Source organism: Xyrauchen texanus, chromosome 4, assembly GCF_025860055.1.
Source record: "Xyrauchen texanus isolate HMW12.3.18 chromosome 4, RBS_HiC_50CHRs, whole genome shotgun sequence".
NCBI classification, from domain to species: domain Eukaryota; kingdom Metazoa; phylum Chordata; class Actinopteri; order Cypriniformes; family Catostomidae; genus Xyrauchen; species Xyrauchen texanus.
The window spans coordinates 33,179,250-33,202,302 of record NC_068279.1 but is presented as its reverse complement, the minus strand read 5'-3'; the positions used below and the strand labels follow the sequence as shown (position 1 = coordinate 33,202,302).

General features: G+C 39.3%; 1 protein-coding gene across 6 annotated transcripts in view; it reads left to right on the top strand.

Moving 5' to 3' along the window:
- LOC127642729 (electrogenic sodium bicarbonate cotransporter 1-like) overlaps positions 1 to 23,053 on the top strand; it is an 87,571-nt gene that overhangs the window by 26,663 nt on the left and 37,855 nt on the right. For 2 of the 6 annotated variants that reach the window (XM_052125255.1, XM_052125245.1), the window contains 5 exons: positions 1,222 to 1,357; positions 2,959 to 3,119; positions 5,767 to 5,946; positions 17,241 to 17,336; positions 19,117 to 19,193. In XM_052125255.1, the coding sequence (XP_051981215.1) occupies positions 1,222 to 1,357; positions 2,959 to 3,119; positions 5,767 to 5,946; positions 17,241 to 17,336; positions 19,117 to 19,193 (650 nt within the window). Of the gene's footprint in view, positions 1 to 800; positions 1,358 to 2,958; positions 3,120 to 5,766; positions 5,947 to 17,240; positions 17,337 to 19,116; positions 19,194 to 23,053 lie in introns of those variants that run through there. The other 4 variants (XM_052125251.1, XM_052125264.1, XM_052125257.1 and 1 more) reach the window with 4 other exon arrangements.

Sequence of the window (23,053 nt, the reverse complement as noted above, 5' to 3'; positions counted from 1 at the left end):
AATATAATGTCTTTGCATTATAAAACTAAATATCACACAAATTGGCATTTATTTTTAAGACATATAACATACACAGTACTGTGAAAAAGTCTTAGGCACATTAAACCTTAAGATGTATTTTATATCTTACGCTTTTGTGGGTCAATTGGAAATATAGATTTTATATTTCCTTTTGCAAATAGAATAGAAGTAGAACTGGGAGTCCTGCAAAAGATGTTAACATCATTAATTCAGTCTGGGATTATATGAAGAGACAGAAGCAATTGAGACTGACTAAATAGCTAGACTAACTGTGTCAAGCTGTCCAAGATGCTTGGAACAACATTGACAAACTGTGTGTAAGTGTACATTGGTGTTTTTTGTAAAGACATCGGATGGTCACAGCAGATATTTATTTTGTATTTTAGGTTTTCTGCAAGTAATTACAGATATGGCTAAAAAAAGATAAGTTAGTTCTAAGAAAAGGTCTAGCATAATTTGTTTGCCAATGCCACTTGCTTTGATATGTTATATCTAATGCAATGGTGACTTAAGTGTCCAAAAAAGATAATAAATCCACAAGCACTAATAAATATTCAAATGAGGAAAGAAGGGAGAAGGAAGGTCTCTTGTGAAGAATGAACAGCTTGCAAAACATTTCCTAATTGTTAATGAGGGGACCAGGGCAGGGTGCCAATGTCAGAGGGCCAATGGCGAGGGGGTACAGCCAGAGCAGCCGATGGGCGGGCTGCTTCTCTGGGTTGACAAGAGGGACCCTCTTTTAAACTACCTAGGTGTCATTGCAATAGAGTGGGGTGTACAGGACAGCAGACAACACAAATGACTCTAATGAAGGTCTAAGAGCTGTTTGACTCTGCGGGGTCTCGTGTTTGACCTCCCTCCCTCTCTCACCCATCCTCACCAGCTTTGATCGCTCTCTGGGAACAAAGGTTGTATTTAAAAAGGGTTCTAGGATGGATGCAACAGAAAGCAACCCGGAGAACACGCCTGAGAACAATAATGTAGAGAATAGTGAGGTTGGGGAGGAGAAGATGGAGTCTGAGTCCAATCAAGATGTGGATCCAGACTCACACTTGTCTACGGTGAAGATTCCGCCTCCTCCAGAGCCAACTCCCTCCATTAAATTGCACGTCAGGCCTAATGGCATAAGTGATGATGGAAAGCTGAAAATAGGCAGGACTGTACCTCAGCCTTTGACCCGCAGTATATTTCCTGTTGCAGTCTCACCTGCGGCAGAGCGCATCCGATTCATCCTGGGAGAGGACGATGATGGTCCAGCACCTCCTCAGCTCTTCACAGAGCTGGACGAGCTGCTGTCTGTTGATGGCCAAGAGATGGAGTGGAAGGAAACTGCCAGGTAAGAGCCTCATGGCTTGGCTGGGATTCTCAATGTAGCATGAAAAGGGAGCAGTGTTAAACTTTCATTGGCTGAGTGAAAAAATATTTAGGTTGTTGCTAAATCTAGATTACTTATTCCTATAGATTACTAGATTATCATAATGCTCTGTTAGTTTTGTTTTATCTAGTGTTTAAATATCCCCACATTTTATTTTTATTTTCTGTTAGCTTGTCATTTTAGATTTGTCATTTCAGTTTGTGCATTTCATTCCACCAGTTTTATGGGCATTGAATCATAAATTAACTTTGTTGTTGTTGTATTTCATAATTTTTTAAAACAAGGAGAGAAACAGATCTTTTCTATAAAGATTGTTTTAATACTCTTGTAGACTTGTTATACAGGCTCCATACAGTTGATCAAAAGAAGATTAAAGTATACTGGCCCATTGCCTGTGGCTGTTTGATGCCAGAATGTAAAGACATTTAAAACACTTTAAAACAGTTTAAAATATTTTAAACTGAGTTTCCCACCTTTACCTTGATTAATCTTTAGGGAAAAGTGTGAAGTGTTCTTGAAATGATACACATGTTGCTTCAACTGTCTTAATATCCATTATCAGCACCAACATGCAATTAGAAAACACTGTTCCTTTAAATCCTAGTGATCATGTGTCCATTAGAGCAAACAATTTGGTCTCTGATGAAAGACAAGTTTTGCATGCAGCTCACATCAATTATGGAGCTGTGTAGCTCTTGAATGGGTTTGATCATTCAATGTGAGGTGCAGATTCATGTTAAATTGAGAGGCACTCCATGTAGTCACTAATCAGTGTCCATTATCATATGCCACAGCATGCACTTGATAGATAACTAAGAATGGTACAGGAATGATTACTGCTGATCTTTTTATTTTTATTGAATTTAGTAGATATTTTTCAGAGATGAAATTAGAAACCTTTTGTGTATTTTAGGATTAAGGATTACATGCATAAACATTTCAAGCAGGGTCAACAAATTTAATAAGCAAAGTTGTACAGGAAGAAAAGGTCAGAGTTGAATTTCAGTACTGTTGGACCTGGTATTCATGTCAGGCACAGACTTAAAGGGATAGTTTGCCCAAAAATGAAAATTCTGTCAACATTTACTCTCCCTCATGTTGTTCTAAAACCGTATGACATTCTTGTGTTGAACACAAGAGACATTAGGGAGAGTGATAGCCTGAGTCACCATTTACTTTCATTGCATAATTTTGCATACAAAGAAAGTGAGTAGTGACTGTGGCTAACATTCTGCAAAGCAACTTTTGTGTATTACAGAAGAAAGGCAGTCATACAGCATTGAAATGCCATTAGGGTATATAAATTATGACATCATTTTTATTTGGGTGAACTACCCCTTTAAGAATATACAGTATATTAACACAGATATCTTGAATTGACATTTTAATGACATTTTGGCGCACATTGTCCTGTCTCATTTTACAGTGACCAGGAGTAAACAGTCTCTTATTTGCATATCTTAGATAATGCTAAGTTCTTTTGATGCAGTAGGCCAACATAACTCTTTTTAGTCAAATGAGACTTTCAAAACCTTGAAATCTCAGTTCTTGTTTCTTCTAAGGTGGATCAAGTTTGAAGAGAAGGTGGAAAAAGGTGGAGAGCGATGGAGTAAACCGCATGTGGCCACTCTGTCCCTACACAGTCTTTTTGAGCTTAGAACATGTATAGAAAAGGGCACCGTCATGTTGGATCTAGAGGCCTCCACTCTGCCAGGGGTCGTTGGTGAGTTTCCCTTTAACAGCCATTTTGGGATTTTAAGGTGAAGTATGTAATTTTTTGATGTTGAAATTCTTTCCCCTAGCCCTGCTTAATATGCATAGACAATTATAAGTAAGCCATTCAGAGGTTGATTCCCCCCAAAAATTTAAACTTAAGTGGTTTTATGGCTATGTAAATGTATAATTCACCCCAAAATTTTAATTCTTTCATCATTTACTCACCTTCGTGCCATCCCAGATGTTTATGACTTTCTTGATTCTACAGAACACAAAGGAAGATTGTTTGAAGAATATCTCAGCTCTGTAGGTCCATACAATGCAAGTGAATGGTGACCTAATCTTTAAAGCTCTAAAAAGCACATAGTGGCAGCATAAAAGTACTCCATATGATGTCTTCAGAAGCGAAATAATAGGTGTAGGTGATATTCAATATTTAAGTCCTTTTTTACTATAAATCTACACTTTCACTTTACTTCCACATTCTTCTTTTGTTTTTTTGACGATTCACATTCTTCATGCATATCCCCACCTACTGGTCTGGGCTGTTCAAAGTTGGGGATTTTCAGTAAAAATTACTTAAATATAGATTCTAAAAATCTTCATTTGTGTTCTGCAGAAGAAAGAAAATCATGCACATCTTGGATGGCATGAGGGTGACTAAATAATAAGAGAATACATTTTTTTGGGTGAACTATTCCTTTAAAAGCATTGCTCTGTATGTTTGAGCATCTTGACTAGCCCAATAAAGCAACATTGACACCAGGCCAGGTCTAAACAAATTTTTTCCTATTGTTATTTAGCCAAATCTCCCATGTTGCTTGAAGTAGAATAAGGGGTCTGCCAGTAGGGGCAGTGAGGGTTGGCTCGGCATCTTAATACATGTGCCAAGGGGCCTTTTCAGGTCATTTTGGTGATGCTATTGATACAGAAATCACACTTCACATCTAAAGCAGGTCACTATCTACAGTGTATTCTTGTTGTTGGAGTCCTTTTCTACTCAAATTATGCTCTGCTTGCTATTTTGGATCCTATAGTTAAAAACATAAAGTCACTATAAATCTAACTGCCTCTGTGGCACTCATAAAGGCATGCTAAAGATAACGTTTTCCCACAACTTGAGAATTGCATTTAAATCAGATCAGACTCATAGAGAAAAACCTTTCAAACTTTACTTTAAGAACTGAGCGGTAGGACAGGCCCACAGTTGTAATATGCATGCCTTGTCACAGCTAGCGCTGCCCATCTATTTATTTGGTTTCCAAATGCTTGCATGTCAAGATATATTCATAGGTCTTTTTAATACAGTCCTCCCGCAACCCCCGCTGCAACTGTGAGCTCAGATGCACGGGTGGCTGCATCCATTCAGGGCAGGCATTTCATTAATGCTGACTTGAGTCAGAGCACGATGAAGATCAGTCTGAATATTATAGAGCCATTAAGCACCTAATGCATTATTATCAAATATAAGTATATAAGTATGTGGTCTTATGATTACTTCTTCTGAGATTTCGTATATGATTGATTGCAGAAGGCTTTGTTCTATCAATTAAAAAAATTGTCATTTACAGAAGCTGTTAGAAATGATTTATGATAACTACATGTAATTTAATGGCAGATTAGGGATTCCAACCACAGCTGCCAATCAGGTGAGATTATAAAGTCACATTTTTAAATCACCTGTTTGTCATACTCAGAGCATTGCATGTCACAAATTATTATAAGTTTGCAGTAAATCTTACGTTTTGGCTGAGTTAAGCTCAGTCAGCATCATAGAGCTCCTTTTGAGCTAAAAATGAATTGAAGGATCAGCCATTAAGGGCCAAACCATTCACAAAAAGGGCCTGAGGGCCCTGGCCTCGTGTCTTTGACCCTCTTCTATAAAAATAGAAACTTACAGGAACCACCAGACAATCTCATGCACAAGCCACTGCCTCATCAGAACTCCACTTCTGAGAGCTAAGAATAGAATGTAATGTGTTGCTTCAATGACACTGACTTCAAGTTCGCTCCAAGAGTTCAAGTTAAAAGTTTGATGAATATCGTGTCATTGCAGTGATTTTATCTCTTTGTAAGCCCAAAGTTGCTGTAAATAAAAAGATTGCTCAGTTGCAAAATAATTGAAATGATCTCTTTACTATAGCTTTTCATTGAAACAATTACTACGAGGCAGGTCTTTCTTTAAGCCCTATTTTGATTTCTTACATGCCATTGTTATTATCATTAATGAAAATGAAAACTACACATTTTTGTTAACAGTAATAAAAATAACAACTAACATTAAAATACTAACTTGTCACGACAAACTGACTAAAACTAAAACTACATTGAGTACAAATTAATTTCAGTTTTTGATGCACAATATGTTATAAAATTTGAAACCTTTACAACCTGAATTCATTAAACATGAAAATGTCACTAGATAGCGATAATAATAGAGGGTCCAGATAAATGTAACGCTAATAAACATATTTAATAATACGTTAACGCATTAAATTTGGCCTGTTCAAAATACTAATGTTAAATTAAAAGCTAAATATCAAAAGCTGAAATACTGAAAAACTAAAACTAACAGACAGTGAAAACTATTGAAAACTAAACTACCATAACACTATCACTATTTCTGTTTATCATTCTCCCCTTGTCTTTTTCAGAAATGATCACTGACAGTCAGATTGAGACTGGACTCTTGAAAGCTGACCTAAAAGATAAGGTCATGTACACGTTGCTGAGGAAACATCGTCACCAAACCAAGAAGTCCAATCTTCGCTCCCTAGCTGACATTGGCAAGACGGTCTCCAGTGCAAGTAGGCTGTTTTCCACCCCGGATAATGGTAATATGGGTGCCAGTTTGATGCAGTTATTTTAACCATCCTTTTTCATTTTAAAACTTTATCTTTTATCTTGTTCTACTTTTTTCTTCAATTTTATATGATTTTTGTGGATTTAATTTTTTTTCTCTCCACATTTCAAAATAAATATTTTATTTGTTCAGTTTAGAGCTTTTTCCTCTATTGATATAAAAGCGGTAAAGCAACATTTTTTGCATACGCTTTCATCGCTTGTTTAGCACCGGATTCACTAAAGAAATTATGCAGATCAGGTAACAATGCAAATGCAGACCACCGCAATCTGGCTCACATTCCCGGGACGTTAGAACATCACCCCACTATTGTGATCCAGACACCTTAATATTCTCTGTATCATGCTGAAAGTGCACTTGACTAAACCACGTTTCTGGATATATGCCAGGTTATTATAAGTTAATACTCTTTTTCATCATTTGATCCTTATTTGATGAATTACTTCTGATATGATCAATAGAAAATGTACGTAAACATCTCTTGACGTAATATATATAAAAATCATTTTACAGGCTGCTTTCTTCTGACAGGAATGTCACAATGTAAATTACACTGGGAAATTTTTCTTAAAGAAGCACAATTATTATGAGCCTAAATTACAGAACATAGAGAGGAATTAATGAATAAGTACAAAGCAGGTTTTTGCACTGAAATATCACACACAAAAGTGGCACAACTGTTTAGTGAATTCGCCCGAAAACTCATCTGAAATTGAACCAGACTTTAAATTGTTTTGAACTTTACTTTCCAAATTGTATATTGAAAGCTTTGTTACACATTAATTACAGTAGTCATACAGTATTTTTTCTAACACATACAGTATACAGCATGTATTAAGTGATTTATAAGTGAAAAAGAGCTGTCAATTAATGAATCAAATACAATACAATTAATAAAATAGATTAAATTAATTTATTTCACCTACATTGGGTGGAAATCTTTGGTCATTGTATCATGTCTCGCAGATTCTTCAGCATCTCGCACCATGAGCATCGCATTTCAAAAGGCCATATGTTTAATTTTAAGTAACCACATAGTCACAATATTTCATAAAAATAAGAAATCTGCTGATTCACTGTTGACTCAGCATAGTTAATCTTTCTGTTCTCTTCCTTTTTCTGTGAGTGTCTGTCAAAGCGTGCTTGACATAACTCCCTCCTTGTCAGTCCTTGTCTTTGTTTAGTCTGTCCGGTCACAATCAGCAAATGTTTCTCAGTGATGCACTCAATATGTGCTTGTGTTACACTGTTGAGAATCACTGACCAAAGGAACTAATCTGAAAACAATGTGTAAAGAATAACATAAGAAAACACAACACTTGAAATAAGGCCATGGCCAAGAAGATCATTTGATTTTACGCACTAATATTTGATACCCGCATTGATGACAATTTATATTTCAATGTCTTGGTTATATATGTAACCTTGGTTCCCTGAGGGGAACAAGATGCTGCATTTGATCGCTATGGTGACACCGTCCGTGTGTCAAGTGGTTTGAAGCCCTTGTACAATCACGCCAATTTATTGACTGATGGCAGAGTCAGAGTTTCTGCAAAATGCACGAGCCTATGCAGCTGCTAGAGAGTATGACCAGCTGCACAGCATCTTGTTCCCCTCAGGGAACCAAGATTGCATATGTAACCAAGACATTCCCTTTTGTGGAACTCGAGCTGCATATGATCACTATGGGAATGAAATATATTCACGGCATGCGAACAGTAGCTGTCAACTGTCTAAGCCCGTGTGGCAAGCATATAGTGGTGCACAAGCGAGCTAAAATGTCTGAATAAAAGGAATTATGAATTTACTCCTGTCACAACAGAGATAATCTGGGAAGCAGGAGTCAAACCCTCGTTCAGATTATAAATTCTAACAAATGTATGTGGAGAGGAGCACCCTGCTGCCATACAAATGTCCTCCAAAGACACACTTCTAGCCAAAGCCCATGAGGATTCCATGCTCCTCGTAGAATGGGCTTGAACTGTTGCCCTGAAACGCTCCAGTTCATTCCAGCACTGTACCAACATGGCAGTGATCTGGATTTTCACTTCGTGCTGTACACCAAGAAGCAAAAATATGACACTTAAACATATATACCCTCCTCATCGCTATAGCATTTAGAATGGTATCAACCACAGTGGGGGATAACCCATCATTCAAAAGTGCGCCCCGTTGTGGGGCCACACTAATAACTTCCATAAGTCTGGCCGGGGTTGCCAAATGCTGCCCTGTGCCTGAAACAATATGTTTGCTCCAACTGGAATCTCCCAAGGTGTCTTTTCCAGGAGAGAGACCAGAGTCAAAAACCATACTTGAGATGGCCAATATGGCGACACTAAAAGAAGCCAAACCCAATCCTCCAAAACCCTCTGGAGAACTGCGTGCAGCAGACTGAGGTGGAAACACGTAAAGGCACACTCTCGGTCACTGATGCACCAGCACATTGATGCCCAGTGGTGCTGGAGGTGATAGAGAAAACCAGAGGGGACAGTGTTACGTTCTCGCTCCAAGCAAACCAGTCCACTTCTGATCTGCCAAACCTCCTCCAGATTTGTTCCATAATCTGATGATGTAATGTCCATTCTCCATGTGTCAGACCTTGTCTGGAGAGGAGGTCTACCCCTAGATCATCTGGCCTGAAACATGTATGGCTCGTAGGCATGGCATCAATCAATCAATCAATCAATCAAATTTTATTTGTAGAGCGCCTTACAACAGCCAAAAGGTGCACAAGGCGCTTTCCAGTAAAAACATCAATAGACAACAGTATATAAAAAACATAAGTGTACATAAAAATAGCAATCGAGTCAAGTCGGAGGCTACGTGTTAAAAGTTTGTCTAAATAGATGTGTTTTCAACTGCAATTTAAAAACACTCAACATGGTGATACTTCGTAAGTGTGGTTGAAGTGCGTTCCACAGTTTTGGGCCCTGGACGGCAAATGACCGACCTCCAAACTTTTTATATTTAGACTTTGGAATCACCAGAGAGGTGTGTTCAGAGGAGCGCAAGGTTCTGGCTGGTTGGTGGACCGGTTGGCCGGGGCCAAACCGTTATTGGCCTTGAACACGAACAGCAGGACCTTATACTCCAGCCTAAACCGCACCGGGAGCCAGTGGAGCGAGCGGAGGATCGGGGTGATATGTGAGCATTTGGTGGCATTGCAGAGGAGACGTGCTGCTGCATTTTGTACCAGTTGAAGCCTATTGAGAAGTGATTGATTCAATCCAATGTAGAGGGCATTGCAGTAGTCTATCCTCGAACTGATGAAGTCATGAATGGCTTTTTCAAGGTCAGCTCTGGACAGAAATGGTTTGACCTTACTCAGGAGCCTTAACTGGTAAAAGCTCGCCTTCACAACTGCACTAATCTGTTTATCGTACTGCATACCTTTGTCAAAAATAACACCCAGGTTACGCACATTGGGTGCAAACTGAGGTGTTAGAGGCCCAAAACTGAGAGACCTATTGGATGAGTCTGGATTGAACAGAATGTACTCAGTCTTTCCTTCATTCATATGAAGGAAATTATGGGAAAGCCACTGTTTGATGTCCTGAAGGCAGTTATGCAGAGGATCCAGAGCAGAACGATTGCTCAAAATCACAGGAAGGTAGATCTGGAGGTTGTCAGCATAGAAATGGAAATCTACATTGTGACTGGAAATGAGTTTACCAAGTGGCAGCATATACAATGAAAATAGAATCGGACTGAGAATGGATCCACACCGAAAGACAGAGGGGCAGCTGAGGAGGAAAAGTCATTAAGCGTTACTGAAAAGGTTCTGTTAGTGAGATAAGAAGAGAACCAATTGAGCACCGTGCCCTGCAGACCGACAACATGTTGAAGATGGGAGATAAGAATGGCATGATCCACGGTGTCAAATGCAGTGGTCAGATCCAGTAACACCAAAACCACAGAGCTGTTACAGTCCAGTGCTCCAAGAATGTCATTATGGACCCTCAATAGTGCCGATTCGGTGCTATGTCTAGACCTGAAACCGGACTGAAATTTATCACCAATGACGTGCAGTTGGAGATGAGATTGAAGCTGAGAGAAAACCAGCTTCTCCATCAACTTGGACAGAAATGACAGGTGAGATATTGGACGGAAGTTGGAAAGTATGGAGGGATCAAGGTTGGGTTTCTTGAGCAGCGGTCTAACAATGGCGTGTTTGAGAGCAGTGGGCACAGTGCCCAAACTAAGACAGGTGTTTATGAAGGAGACGAGGAAGGGACCTATGATGTCAATAACCTCCTTCAAAATCTTAGCAGGAACAGCATCTAGAGTGCAGGTGGTAGGCTTCAACTCATGGACAGCTTTTTTGAGGTCCACAATAGAAACAGCCTCAAAGTTCTCCAGCACACATTACGCCGCTCGGGTGGACATGGCAACAGCAGGGGCTTGAGTGATGGTTTGCCTGACAGACATAACCTTGTCCAAAAAGTATTGTTTAAATGCATTGCATGTATTTTCAGATACATGCAATGCATTTAAACAATACATGCATGTATTTTCAGATACATCATTCAAAGCAACAGACACCGGATTTATAATCGAATTAATAGTGCTGAACAGGATTCCAGGATGGTGGCTGTTGCTATTGATGAGATTAGAAAGGTACTGTCCTTTAGCTTCCTTCACTGCGTTCTGATAGGTGGCAAGGCTGTATCTAAACATCTCCAGTGACACCTGCAGCCTATCCTTCTTCCATTTTCGTTCAGCCTGTCTACACTGACGCCTGACGACCCTAGTTGTATCATTGAGCCAGGGATCCATAGTACCTTTGGTAGTCTTTACCTTGTAGGGCGCAACAGAGTCCATAATCTGGGAGCAGATGGTGTGGAAGGAGGAGAGGAAAAGGTCAGGACATAGAGGCGATGCCAATCCAGCAGTAGAGGCGAAATCAGAAACAGCGAAAGCAGCAACAAAGTCATCAACTGTGGATGAGGTAATGATGCGACGACGATGGGGGGGGCGTGGTCGTGGGAGCAGGAGGAACAGCACAGATGTCAAACCGTATGAGAGAGTGGTCAGAGATGGGAAAATCCAGGACCTCACAAGTTGACACTGTCACCCCGCGAGTGATGATTAGGTCAAGAGTGTGACCTAACCTATGAGTGGGACAGGATATGGACTGAGTCAGATCCAATGAATCTATAAGTGCCTTAAAATCGTTAGCAGGTTTATCAGAGGGGCAGCAAACATGAATGTTAAAGTCACCACAAATTAGAATATTGTCAAATGTTGCCAAAAACTCTGTCAGAAACTCTTAGAACTCATTTAAAAAAATCCCTATTTCATTTAGGTGGCCGATAGATTACTGCACATAAAATAGGACAGGGCAGTATGAGCACAAATACTTGTAACTCAAAGCTGGAATACCCTCTAGTGAGCAGCTGCCGGCACTTCAAGGACTGTCTGTATGTAGTAGCTATCCCCCCGCCCCTACCCGTTTGCCGCGGAGTGTTTAAGTAAAGATATCCAGAGGGGAGGAGTTCCGAAAAGGCACTGACGTCACCTGGGGGAAGCCAGGTTTCGGTGAGAAAAAACAAATCCCGATTGTAAGAGGAGATGACATCGTTGAGAACAAATGTTTTGTTATTGAGCGACCTGGTGTTACAAAGAGCCATGCTGAACGTGGTCGAGTTGACAGGCGGCGATGTCACACGAGGAATTGGACGAAGGTTTCCTTGGATGCAGCACCGGGTGGATGCAATCACTCGGAACGCCAGTGTCGGAGCCAACCGGCCGAAGCCACCGATAGCATTCCCGCGAACCTCCAACACTGCCAAGCCCCGATCGATCTCCACTCCTCGGCGACGAAAAATCCAGTTGAGTCCTCAGCCTGACATGTAACCCGCCTCTCCGACCGTTTCTTCTGCGGTGCTTACCGCCTGGTGGCAAACAGACAGGGCATCTCAGGAAAGGAGGAATTAATGTCAATAGTGGCGATGGTTGTTTGAAGGACTGGGCATTTAGGAGGTGATTAGTTGTAAAATGCAACTCCAGCAGCGTAGTGCGATCATAAAAAATAAACGGCGAGACGGTAGCAAAAACAAACATAACAAAACAGAGGAGCAAGTGACAAGCCAAGCATAGCGGTGCCATCTTTTGTAAACAAGCTTAAACTCATGATGCATGAGGCATGAGAGCGCACTCCTCCTTGGTGACTGATGTTGGACACAACCGTACTGTTGTCTGAATAGATGAGGACATGACTGTCCTGAATCTCCTGAAGGAAAAACCTTAATTCCAGCAGCACCTTCAGCATCTCCAGCTAGGACGACCTTCATGTACAGCGCCCCAACCCGTGGAGGAGGCGTCTGTTGTTATTACCTTGTGGCGACACATCTGTTCCAATGGAACGCTTAACATCAGAAGGTGGGTCCGTTTCCATCGCCGCATGCTCAGTGGTTGAAGCCCCTTTGTGGAGTTCATCGAGCAAATTTTTTTATTTTTTTGGGGCTGTTCCTGGGGGAGAAAAAGCCTGTAAAATGTTCTTGCAGGTAGAACACATCCCACTCTGAACATCGCTAGACACTGGCGTAATGACAAAACACGAGCTGGAAGCACGCCAGCATCGCCTGCGAGTCCACACCTTGAAACAGAGTCTGTTTCCCTGGCAATAGGGTGCTCTTGTCTAGGTTTACAATCAATGCTAGATTAATGAAATGGCTGAGAACCACATCTCGATTTTGGGCATCCAAAGCCTCTGAGTGAGCTAACACCAACCAATCTTCAAGATAATTTAAAACGTGGATGCCTTGAAGCTTCAAGGGCGTCAGAGCTGCATCCATGCATTTTGTGAAAGTGTCAGTGCATGTCTGAATGGAAAATTGGTTTGCTTGGCCCCCGAAAGCAAATCTGAGAAAACCCCTGTGCTTCAACACAATCTGAATATGGAAATAAGCATCCTTCAAATCTATTTTGTCACAAATCTCAAGTCAAAAACTGTACTTGAGACATTATTTGTTTCTCAAATCAATCAATCAATCAATCAATCAATCAATTTATTATTTATAGAGCACTATTAAAAACAACTACCATTGACCAATGTGCTGTACAATCAGACAGGCACAAAGCCACACATAATACCAAAAAGAGCAAATACAGTAAAGCATCACATCACAAATTGTAGGCCAAATCAAATAAAAGTTTTCAAAAGAGAGAAAAGACTTCATTATTGCCAAGGCAATTGATAAAAACTAGCGTTTACATCCTGGTTAACTTGTCTATCAAGTTTTAGTGCACTGTCCAAAAGGACTCCCAGATTTTTCATGTAGGGCTTAACATAGGGTGTTAAGACATACAATTTTTAATTGGCTTTACTCTTGGTGCTAGAAGAAGTAAATACCACAATCTCTGTTTTAGACTTGTTTAAATTTAAAACATTTAAAGACATCCATGATTTAACATCCACAAGGCAAGATATCAAGGGGTTTAAACTGCTTTTTTGAGTCAGTGGAAGATACGTTTGTGTGTTGTCTACATAACAGTGGTAAGATATGCCATGTTTGTTAGAAATAGAACCAAGTGGTAGCATATAGATTGAGAACTAGAGTAGAACCTTGGGGGACACCGCAAGTGAAAGGAACAGACTCTGAGTGAAATTGGCCTATATTGACTGAAAAACTCCTGTTTGTAAGGTATGATTGAAACCAACTTAAGGCTGAACCCTTTATGCCCACAACCTGTTCTAGGTGAGACAAGATAACGTTATGATCCACAGTGTAGCAGCACTCAGATCTAAAAGTACTAGTGGTACAGAATCTCCGGAGTTGGTGGCTTATAAAACATAATTTAAAACTTTTAAGAGAGCTGTCTCAGTAGAAAGATATTTCTTAAATCCTGATTGAAATGTATCAAAGATCTTGTTTTCAACCAAGAAACACTGAATTTGGTGGAGAGCTACTTTCTCCAGTATTTTAGATAAAAAAGAGAGGTTAGAAATGGCTCTAAAATTTGATAGAACTGAGGAATCAAGATTAGGCCTTTTAAGTCTGGATTGTACAAAGGCACGCTTCAGATAGTCAGGGACAACACCTGATTCAAGGCACTTATTTATCAAATGTAGAAGAGTAGGTCCAACTACATCAAACACTTGTTTATGTAGCCGTGAGGGAATAACATCTAAGGAAGAGCCAGTGGGCTTTATTTGGTTTACAACCGCATGAGTGGTAGTGGTTATCTTCTGAGTCTGGATAGCCGGCACATGGGATTTCACAAACATGTAAACATGTCCAGACCCAGACTAGATTCACTACCAGGCCGAAGCAGGAGCTTGAGCTTAACGGCCACACCTCCCCGCTTTCCCCGTCTTTTGTTCGCCACAATGGCCCCAGCATTCTCTATGGGGGGCCAACATGTGGAGCTTACATTCACTGTGTTTTGTATACACTTGTGCATGATGAACATCAAATTCTTTTTTGCATGTCTTGAGAACATTTGTCATGGAGACAGAGGCTGAATTCTGGAAGCGTTCTTTTTATGTTTGCTCCCCAGCACAAGCTGTGGAGGGAAACTGAACCTTTTGGTTGTTGGGCGTTCAAGGCATTTACAATGGCAAACTCATCCCGTCTGTCCAAAGGGCAAACAGGATAAAGATGGATACGTTCGTTAGTTTCATTCACTGAATGGTGGCTTACCCTTTGTTTCACCACAAGTCCGGCAGGAACACAACATACTGTCGGCCGTTTAAAATGGGCTGGGCCAACATCCAACAGCCATTACGTGGATGTGCCCGTGATGGTGGGAACGAACGAGGATCTCAATTCCTCTGAGTGGGTACAGCACCTTATGCTACTCTCTGGTGGGATGTTGTGAAGATGCCAAATGTGAGCGCACCGTAGCTGCAACAGGCTTTTCTCTCTCTCTGCGTGGAAACATCTGTCTGGACTGTATCACTGTACAGCCCAGTTTGTGACACAGGGGCATTCATTAGGAAGGCCTTGTCCTTGTCACAAATATCTGTGAACATACGCTACAGCTAGCACACCTTTGGTAGCTCTCAGCGCCATATCAGAAGCCCGGCTTAGTTCCATGATGGTTCCACGATGGTTCCACGACCCAAAGCCAGGTAGGCATTGTTCAACAAGGACGAAGTCATTGTCATCTAGCAGATGAGGGAAGAGTAGGCCGCGACTTCCATGCCACTGTAGGAGGAGAGATATGTGTTGCCAGCGTCTCCTCCATCACCAGGACCGAAGTATATCCGTGGTCGGAAGCTTGACACACATTTGAAAACTCCTGCTTTTCATCTGGCCACTCCAGGTGCAGCTTCTCCACTTTATGTGTAATTACGTCCAGCAACTCTGTATACGTAAGTTACCGAGGGCCTGGATATCCATCCGCTAGGAGACAAATCTTCGTAATCCAACACTGCTGTAGACATGCCGTTTTCATCCTCAGCTCTGAAGGAAGCCGTTGTGCGGGCCTCAGGGCTAGGACACAAAAGCCTACATGTAAACTCAATGGAGAATGTCGAGATGAATCCAAGGAGAGTGACAGAGAGAACCAAAGGTCAGCCAGCTGCTCTGGTCCCATCTCCTTGGCAGGTTCCCTCAGATGGTTAAGTGACTCTTTTCATAACTTAAATTCTGTTCCGGTTTTGTGTTCCATAATTCAGCTACCTCAAATTAACCGTTCCAAATGTTCATAATTAATTATAATGAGTTATGATTAATTATTCATGTTTCCCTTTTAATGATTTGTTGACTGTGGTATATTTTGATAAATAATCTCATCCCTGTTTCTAAAAGATTTAGTTTAAAAAATACCTATATGTGTATTATTATTGTCTATAATAATAGAATAATATGCCATGAGAATAATATTACTCCAATAAGAGAATTAATCATAATTCTTTATTAAATCTAATTCCCTACAGTAGAATTGTGATTACAATTTTAATGGTGGAGAATTTTATTCAGACAAATAATCTAGTTATTTGTCATTTATCTAAATTATAACGGTTATCAAATGCAACTGATTCCTTTATAAATTTTCTTACATAGTAATGTAGAAATTGGACCATTTAATTTAATTCCTAGCTCACACATACTGTTTCCCTTACAAATAATGGTAATGTACACAACACATTAACCTGCGCAATGAACATTTATCATACCAAATTTGCTACATATATTGCTGTGAGAATCTGTGCACTTTAACTGATTACTGTATGTTTGTGCACTGTGGAACGTGCTGATGTTCATAGGCATCGATAAAACTGTTTTCATTAGTGTTGACCCAGATCACCAATCACTGGTGTTGGTTGCTATGGTGACGAAAGTTCACAGGAAGTCCTAAAGAGACCCTTCGCAACCTGCTGACGCCATATTGTAAGCACAGTACAGCTAAGCTAATAGCAAAACACAACAACACTAAACTAACCAGTTAGCAAACTTTAATTGAAACCCTAAGTACACTACACCGATTCCCTTCCAAAGGAGGCAAGCCTTTCGCGGAATGTCTCCTGACATTCATCAAGTCACACTGCGGGCAATCCAAACCCTCCAACGTTGCCTCTGCGTGGTGAAACCCCAAACAGGAAACTCACATGTTGTGGGAATCTTCACCGATGATGAACCGTGTACATGAGTTAAGCACTTAAAATCCATTCTGTGTTGCCACACAAAAGGGAGAAATATTAATCCTTGCCAGGCGAGATCGTGCATTGAAGAACAGAAAATGTGACTCAGTGGCTCAAAAGCGAGCACTTATATGGAGCCCGTTACATAGCTCCCTAGGGCGCTTCGCTTAAGCGCCATCAGCCAATAAATTGGCATGATTGTATAAGGGCTTCAGACCATGTGACACTCGGACGGTATCCCCATAGCTATCATACGCAGCTCAAGTTCCATGAAAAGAACTATGTTTTTGTTGCTGATAAGATTAATATTCTTGGGCTGCATATTCCTGTTCAGTTTGCCAGTATGCCATTAATTCTGTGATTCATTGACCGTTGGACATTTTAAATGTGAGGCAATTAATGTGCTAGAACTATTACATTTCCTGAACAAACTTTGGATGCTATGACTGCTGAAAGCTTATCTGCTTCCTCAAATAAATCTTGTCTGTTTTTTAGCAATGTGAAAGATTTGACTGTAGTCACACACAATCTTTTACAAATCTAATTCTTTATGCCTAAAACCACTGTTATGACTCTGTATCATCTTAACTATCTTTCTTTTCACCCTTCTGTCTCACCCTTCTTTTTATCTATCTTTTCCCCTTTGGATGCTTTGCTGCTCTTGTCACTGTAAGCACGTAGTCCACTTGAGAATTCAGTGCCTTGTCTAACAACTCGCACCTCTGAGGAGGTATTGCGAGCTCCTGGAAGTCCAAGCATGGGATGGCCTAGTAAGTCAAAACATACCAGTTGACAATACATATGTGTATCCTTACCCCACCTTGTGTGTAACATAGCTACCATAGCAAAGCTTAAAGAGGTCTTATCATGAGGAATCAAATATATCTTAATATTTTTATATAAAAAATTAATTGTACTATAAAAACATATTGTAACTTTGAGAACTCAAAAGGTCTTCCCCAGTCCAAAAAGACGTATTTGCAAAAACAACATGTGTCTTTGTTTCGTGACTTTCTAACATCAGAGAAATTAATATATTTGATCACATGACTGTCCACATTTACATGTAAAGTGCATGCGCAAGGATTTGCCCGTCCAGTATCAGTGAAGTTAGAATAAAGCAGGATAGATAATATTGTTTCTATGCAGAAAAATAACTAATGATAAGATTATACTGTATGTGTAAAAAATTGTCAAACCTTGTACGGTTCCTGGCTGTGTCGCACCTGCTGCTCTGTATTTCTTTGAAGAATTCCAACATTTGAAATAAATAGCTGAAGTTTATCTTTGACAAGGTCTTTTATAATTTCAGTCTGGTTTAAAAATTTGCGTGGCACATTTCAGTGTGTATTGTTTTATGAACGTGTCAGAAAATAATGTGGCTTTGCAAAGAGGCTGTTATTGAAAGATGTGGCAGTGATAAACTTTATTTGACTCAAAAACAATCTCGCAGATCATGTGTGATCACAGCAAAGCATTGTATCGTATTTCACACAGTGAAAGACACACAGATGTCTAAAAGGCACAGCAGCCGCAGTAAAAAATAAATAAATAAATGGTCAGGGAAAGAATGGGAAATAGTCACACGTAACAAAATTCTGAATGTTTTGGCCCATATATTAAGGGGAATAAAATAAACAATAAAGGTGTATGATATTACCCCCTAAACCTTTTACTTTATATGGACACTTCAGTTGTTGTTGGCCATCAACAGTATGTCTAGCTAGTCAATCCCCTGTGCTCCCTTCACCATTGTAGAGTTGGTAGTTATGTCATGTGTGGACCATCTCTCTGAATATGTTTTATTATTATTATCATATATACTGTATAATTTTACAAAATGGTGATTTTTCATCAGTTACATAGATTTCCAAAGACTTCTAAAAATAGCATTAGGCCAGTTTCTGTGTAACGTTCTACAAAGAAAATACAAAATCACCCTAAAGATCATAAACATATCAATAATAATTAAAGAATGCAGAACTAATTGAAGTGGATGTGAAATCTTTTATGAATGAAGGGGTTTTAACCTGCCTGTTACTTTTTCCAAAACATTTTTCTTTGTTTGGCTGTGTACATTTTTTTTTGGCTGCATCAACTTGTCATCTTAGCCATTATCACAAAATAATTAATTTAGTTCTGGCAGGTTTTTAGTGGCATTGGGAATACTCTGCTTCTCTGTGCTGGTCCTGTTCTCCTGCTTTTCACAGCATGACGTCTTGGGCCCAGAAAGGTTAATAGTTAATATTTCAGTGAGTCCTCTTCTTGACTGGAAAGTCACCTTTCCTAATTTAAATTCTTTAAGTTTTAAAAGCATCAAATCAAACAATTCAGAGCTTATGAACAAAAATTCAAAAGACAGAAAAAAGTTCTTACTGACTGACACAAAAGCTAAGTCCAGTTTCTGCTTTCATGTAATCTCTACAGTGTTTTTGGTCACAATGTTGGCAAGTTGCCCTTTAAAGTTTCAATGCTTAGTGTAAGAGGCCAAAATCCCCTTTGTGGTAGATATTTTTCATTGTATCATTGTCTTTCATAATTTTTTCGTAGGTAGCCCAACCACCGCACATCGGGACTTGACATCAAGCAGCCTGAACGATATTTCAGACAAGCCAGAAAAAGACCAGGTGAGTCCAGTTCAGATGTATCCTTGTGATCCCCATTATAAATGTTCCCAATGTGGAAAGTTTAGGGCTGTTAGAAAATCTATTGAGATTCAGAACTGGAAAAGCCACAAAATGCTGTTTTAAACCACACATTGTATGATAACAGGATAACTAAAAGCATAATGATGTCAACATCAAAGTCAGATTTATTGTTATTTTTTGCAAAAAAAAAATTTTTGTTCCTTGGTCCATGCAGTGCAGATTTTAACATAGAGCAGACATTCATATATACACATTTACACATTCATATATACATTCAAATCCATATACATACACTTTCACATATACACATTTACACAGAATTTGTAAGGGTATGCAGTATAAGTTCTGCAGTATTGCAATAACAATAACAATTGCAAAAACAATAAACACAGACAATAGGTAAAACAGAATTAATAATAATACACAACAGTGGAACAGTGGATATATTTACAGAATGTCTTGGTTACATAAGCGTAACCCGGGTTCCCTGATAGGGAACAAGATGCTGTGTAATCGCATTGGGGACATGCCCCGTGTGTCACATGCTCTGAAGCCCTTATACAATCATGCCAGTTTATTGGCTGATGCCGCTAAAGCGACACTACTAGGGAGCTACGTCACAAGCTCCATAAAGGCACTCACTTCGCACCATTGAGATTTTCTACAGGAAGGCACGAGCTCATGTAGCTACTTGAGAGTATAGCTAGCTTACACAGCATCTCGTTCCCTCTCAGAGAACCAGGGTTAAGCTTACATAACCGAGGTGTTCCCTCTCGAGCAAACTCCAGCTGCATAATCTCATTGGGGAACGATATACATTCATGCCATGCGAACACAAGCTGCCAACTGTCTACGCCCATGTGGCAAGCATCTAGCGGTGCACAAGCAAGCTAAAGCATCTGAATAAAACAGTGGAAATTATGAATTTACTCCTATTCCAACAGAGAGAACCTGGGAAATAGGAGTCAAACTCTTAACCAGTTAAGAAATGTATGCATAGAGGACCACCCTTCCGCCATACAAATGTCCTCCAATGACACACAATCCGGCCTTGAAACATTTTCTGTTATAACACAGTACTTAGTGTATGTATTATCACATGTATTTTCCCACTAAGCTGGATCTTTTTTGTCAGTCTTCTCATTCTGTGCTGGTCCTGTGTTGCCATAAAGACACAAAATACATTTACATTCACCTTAATAATATTTTAATAATCCTACTAATAGTGAGTATCAGCATGACCAAAATAAAAATGTTATCAAAATGAAATAGGTGGTGCAGATCTGTTTAATATAAAAATACTTTAAACCATTGAAACCATTTACTTTCACTTTTATGCATTTGGTTTTGTTTGGAGTACATTTGATGCACATGTAAATTCATATTTTAATTGAATTTGAAAAGATCATTTTGAGTCTGCAACTGGATTAATTTAATTTGGATTGCCGGATACATGTAAACATAGTTAATATCACCCATGACAACTTATAAAGCCACTTCAGACTTGGTACATATTCTGCTTTTTTCCTAGCAACAAAATTGGATTTTCATTTGGTTACATACGCAACAGAACAGAGGGAGTGGAGTGTGTAACACAATGACATAGCTGGTGGGAAAATCACACTTTTATTCCTAATATAAAGTGCTTGGACTCACCTTGAGGGATTACCAAGAGGTCACAAAGGTGGTGTCAATCTGTGACAAACCATAACAATTAACTCACTTCACAGAATTTAGGTCAGAGAAATCATAGAATCTTTAATTTTAATCTATTCTTTCTTGCTGAACTCAGCGGTATGTATCTTTAGAAAGCTGGCCAATTTTTGACAGTATTTTTATGCAAGCTCTCCATGCAGAATAAACTAGAGCTGATGTTATTACTGGAAGGCATCAGCTGTTGACTGACTCTGAGGATATGCCCCCTTGCCCCTTTTGGCAGAATGCTGGATTGAGAGACTGGTTGTCTCTTGTGGTACAGAGACATGGACAGATTGGAATTGTAAGCACAGACTGAGGGGTAGTTCGCTTTGTGTGAAAGCCTTGTGGCTTTTCAAACTTAAAAAAATAAAAGTGTATTATTTTTTTTTGCTCACTTGAATGATTATGTCATCTCTGCTTTCTAAGATTAGGTAAATTCATTAAGATTTGTTATGGTGGTTTAGACCAGTTATGCATTTTCTCCTTATATTTTAATGAATCGATTTCATATAGATAATTATTGTTCAAGTGGAATCACTTAATTTGATTTTATATCAATTTATTAAGATTTTATGTCTTCTTTCACAAACTTTAAGGCTTCATTTTTGTGTTAGGTTGGACAAGAATCCCCTTACTTTTTCCTCTCTAAAAGAGAGCGCCTCCCTAAGGAAATATAATGAATTAGATGGATGGATGGATGGACGGACGGATGGACGGACGGATTCATTAATACTAGAATTACTCAGAATTAAAAGATAGAACATGATCATTTGAACAGTTCTTTGAATCAAGCATTTTACTTTGAATGAAGCTCAGAGGTAAACATTAGTATGCTGACAGTCTGACACAAATACTAGGGGATTGCTTAAGATGTCCCCTGCTAATACCTTAATCAGCCCTTTACGCTGCTCTGGTAACGCAATTCAGGGTCTATAATCCGGGTTCCATTTAACATTAGTGACCTCAATCCACTCCTCAATCATGACCCCAAACACTCCAGAAAATAGTCCTGTCCATACGATTTCACAACTTCATGATTAACAAAGTAAACAATTTGTTAAATCTTAAATCTGGTGTAATGGCCCATCTCCACAAGGTGACACTTTATCCCCTTTATTTGCTACCTAAAGCTAAGCAAGACAAACATTGTAATCGTATTAACATCAGGATAGTTGCTTAATTTAGCGTGTAATGCAATAATAACCATAAGACCAATGGAAGATTTTCCTATGGTATAAATGTTAAAGCCAATAAACAAATATACAACATACAGATCACAAAATAAGGGTTGTTGACATTAAATAGTTTTGGAAGAATCAGCTATACACTTTCTTTTATACATTCAAATAATCTTTTTATCTAAACCTTGATGCTGAAACATCAAGACATGTCATGCTTCAACTACCCATAGATGATCAATGGTGTTACTGATGAGTGAGAGATCAGTCCCATCCGTCAGTCCCATATGCTTGGTTGCTCCAGGGTAAATGTTTTTCATTGTGCTTGCTTGTAGTCTTCTTTTTTCAATGGTTAACTAAACTGCTTTCCCTGCCAGTTCAATAAGGCATTTGGAAAATGTCTTTATTTATTGGTTTATGTATTGTCAGTATACTGGGGAACTAGTTTATTAATCATACATAGTAACTCCTTTTGATGAGGTTTGTAAACTGTCAAATCAGATTTACTACCTTACTACTTCATTAACATGCCAATTAATGGATCTGAAGATTTGTAATGTTTATATTATTTTAATTATTAAACTGAGTTAAAATGAGTGAATATTGTTTTATAAATCCACTAAGCATTGTGCAATTACACTTTTAGCTGCTAAAATGGCATTTGCAATGATGACCTTGGAGACAGACACCAGTTGAAGTTTCTTAACAACAGTTTATGGTTATATGAGAAGGGTGTGCTAATTATCTTTGGCTTGTAAATTACACATTTGGCATAATCTCAAAGGCTATGAGCTGGCAGATGCCACTGCCTTTGAAGTTGGCCAATCTATCATGGGTAGGAGCAACAAAAACCCTTAGCAGTCACTTAATTTACCAATACTTTGAACTGGTTACCACTGGTTCCTGTAAGTTAAACGCAAAAGTATGCAGGACCCACAGTGGGCGGTTGCTGAACCCCAAAAC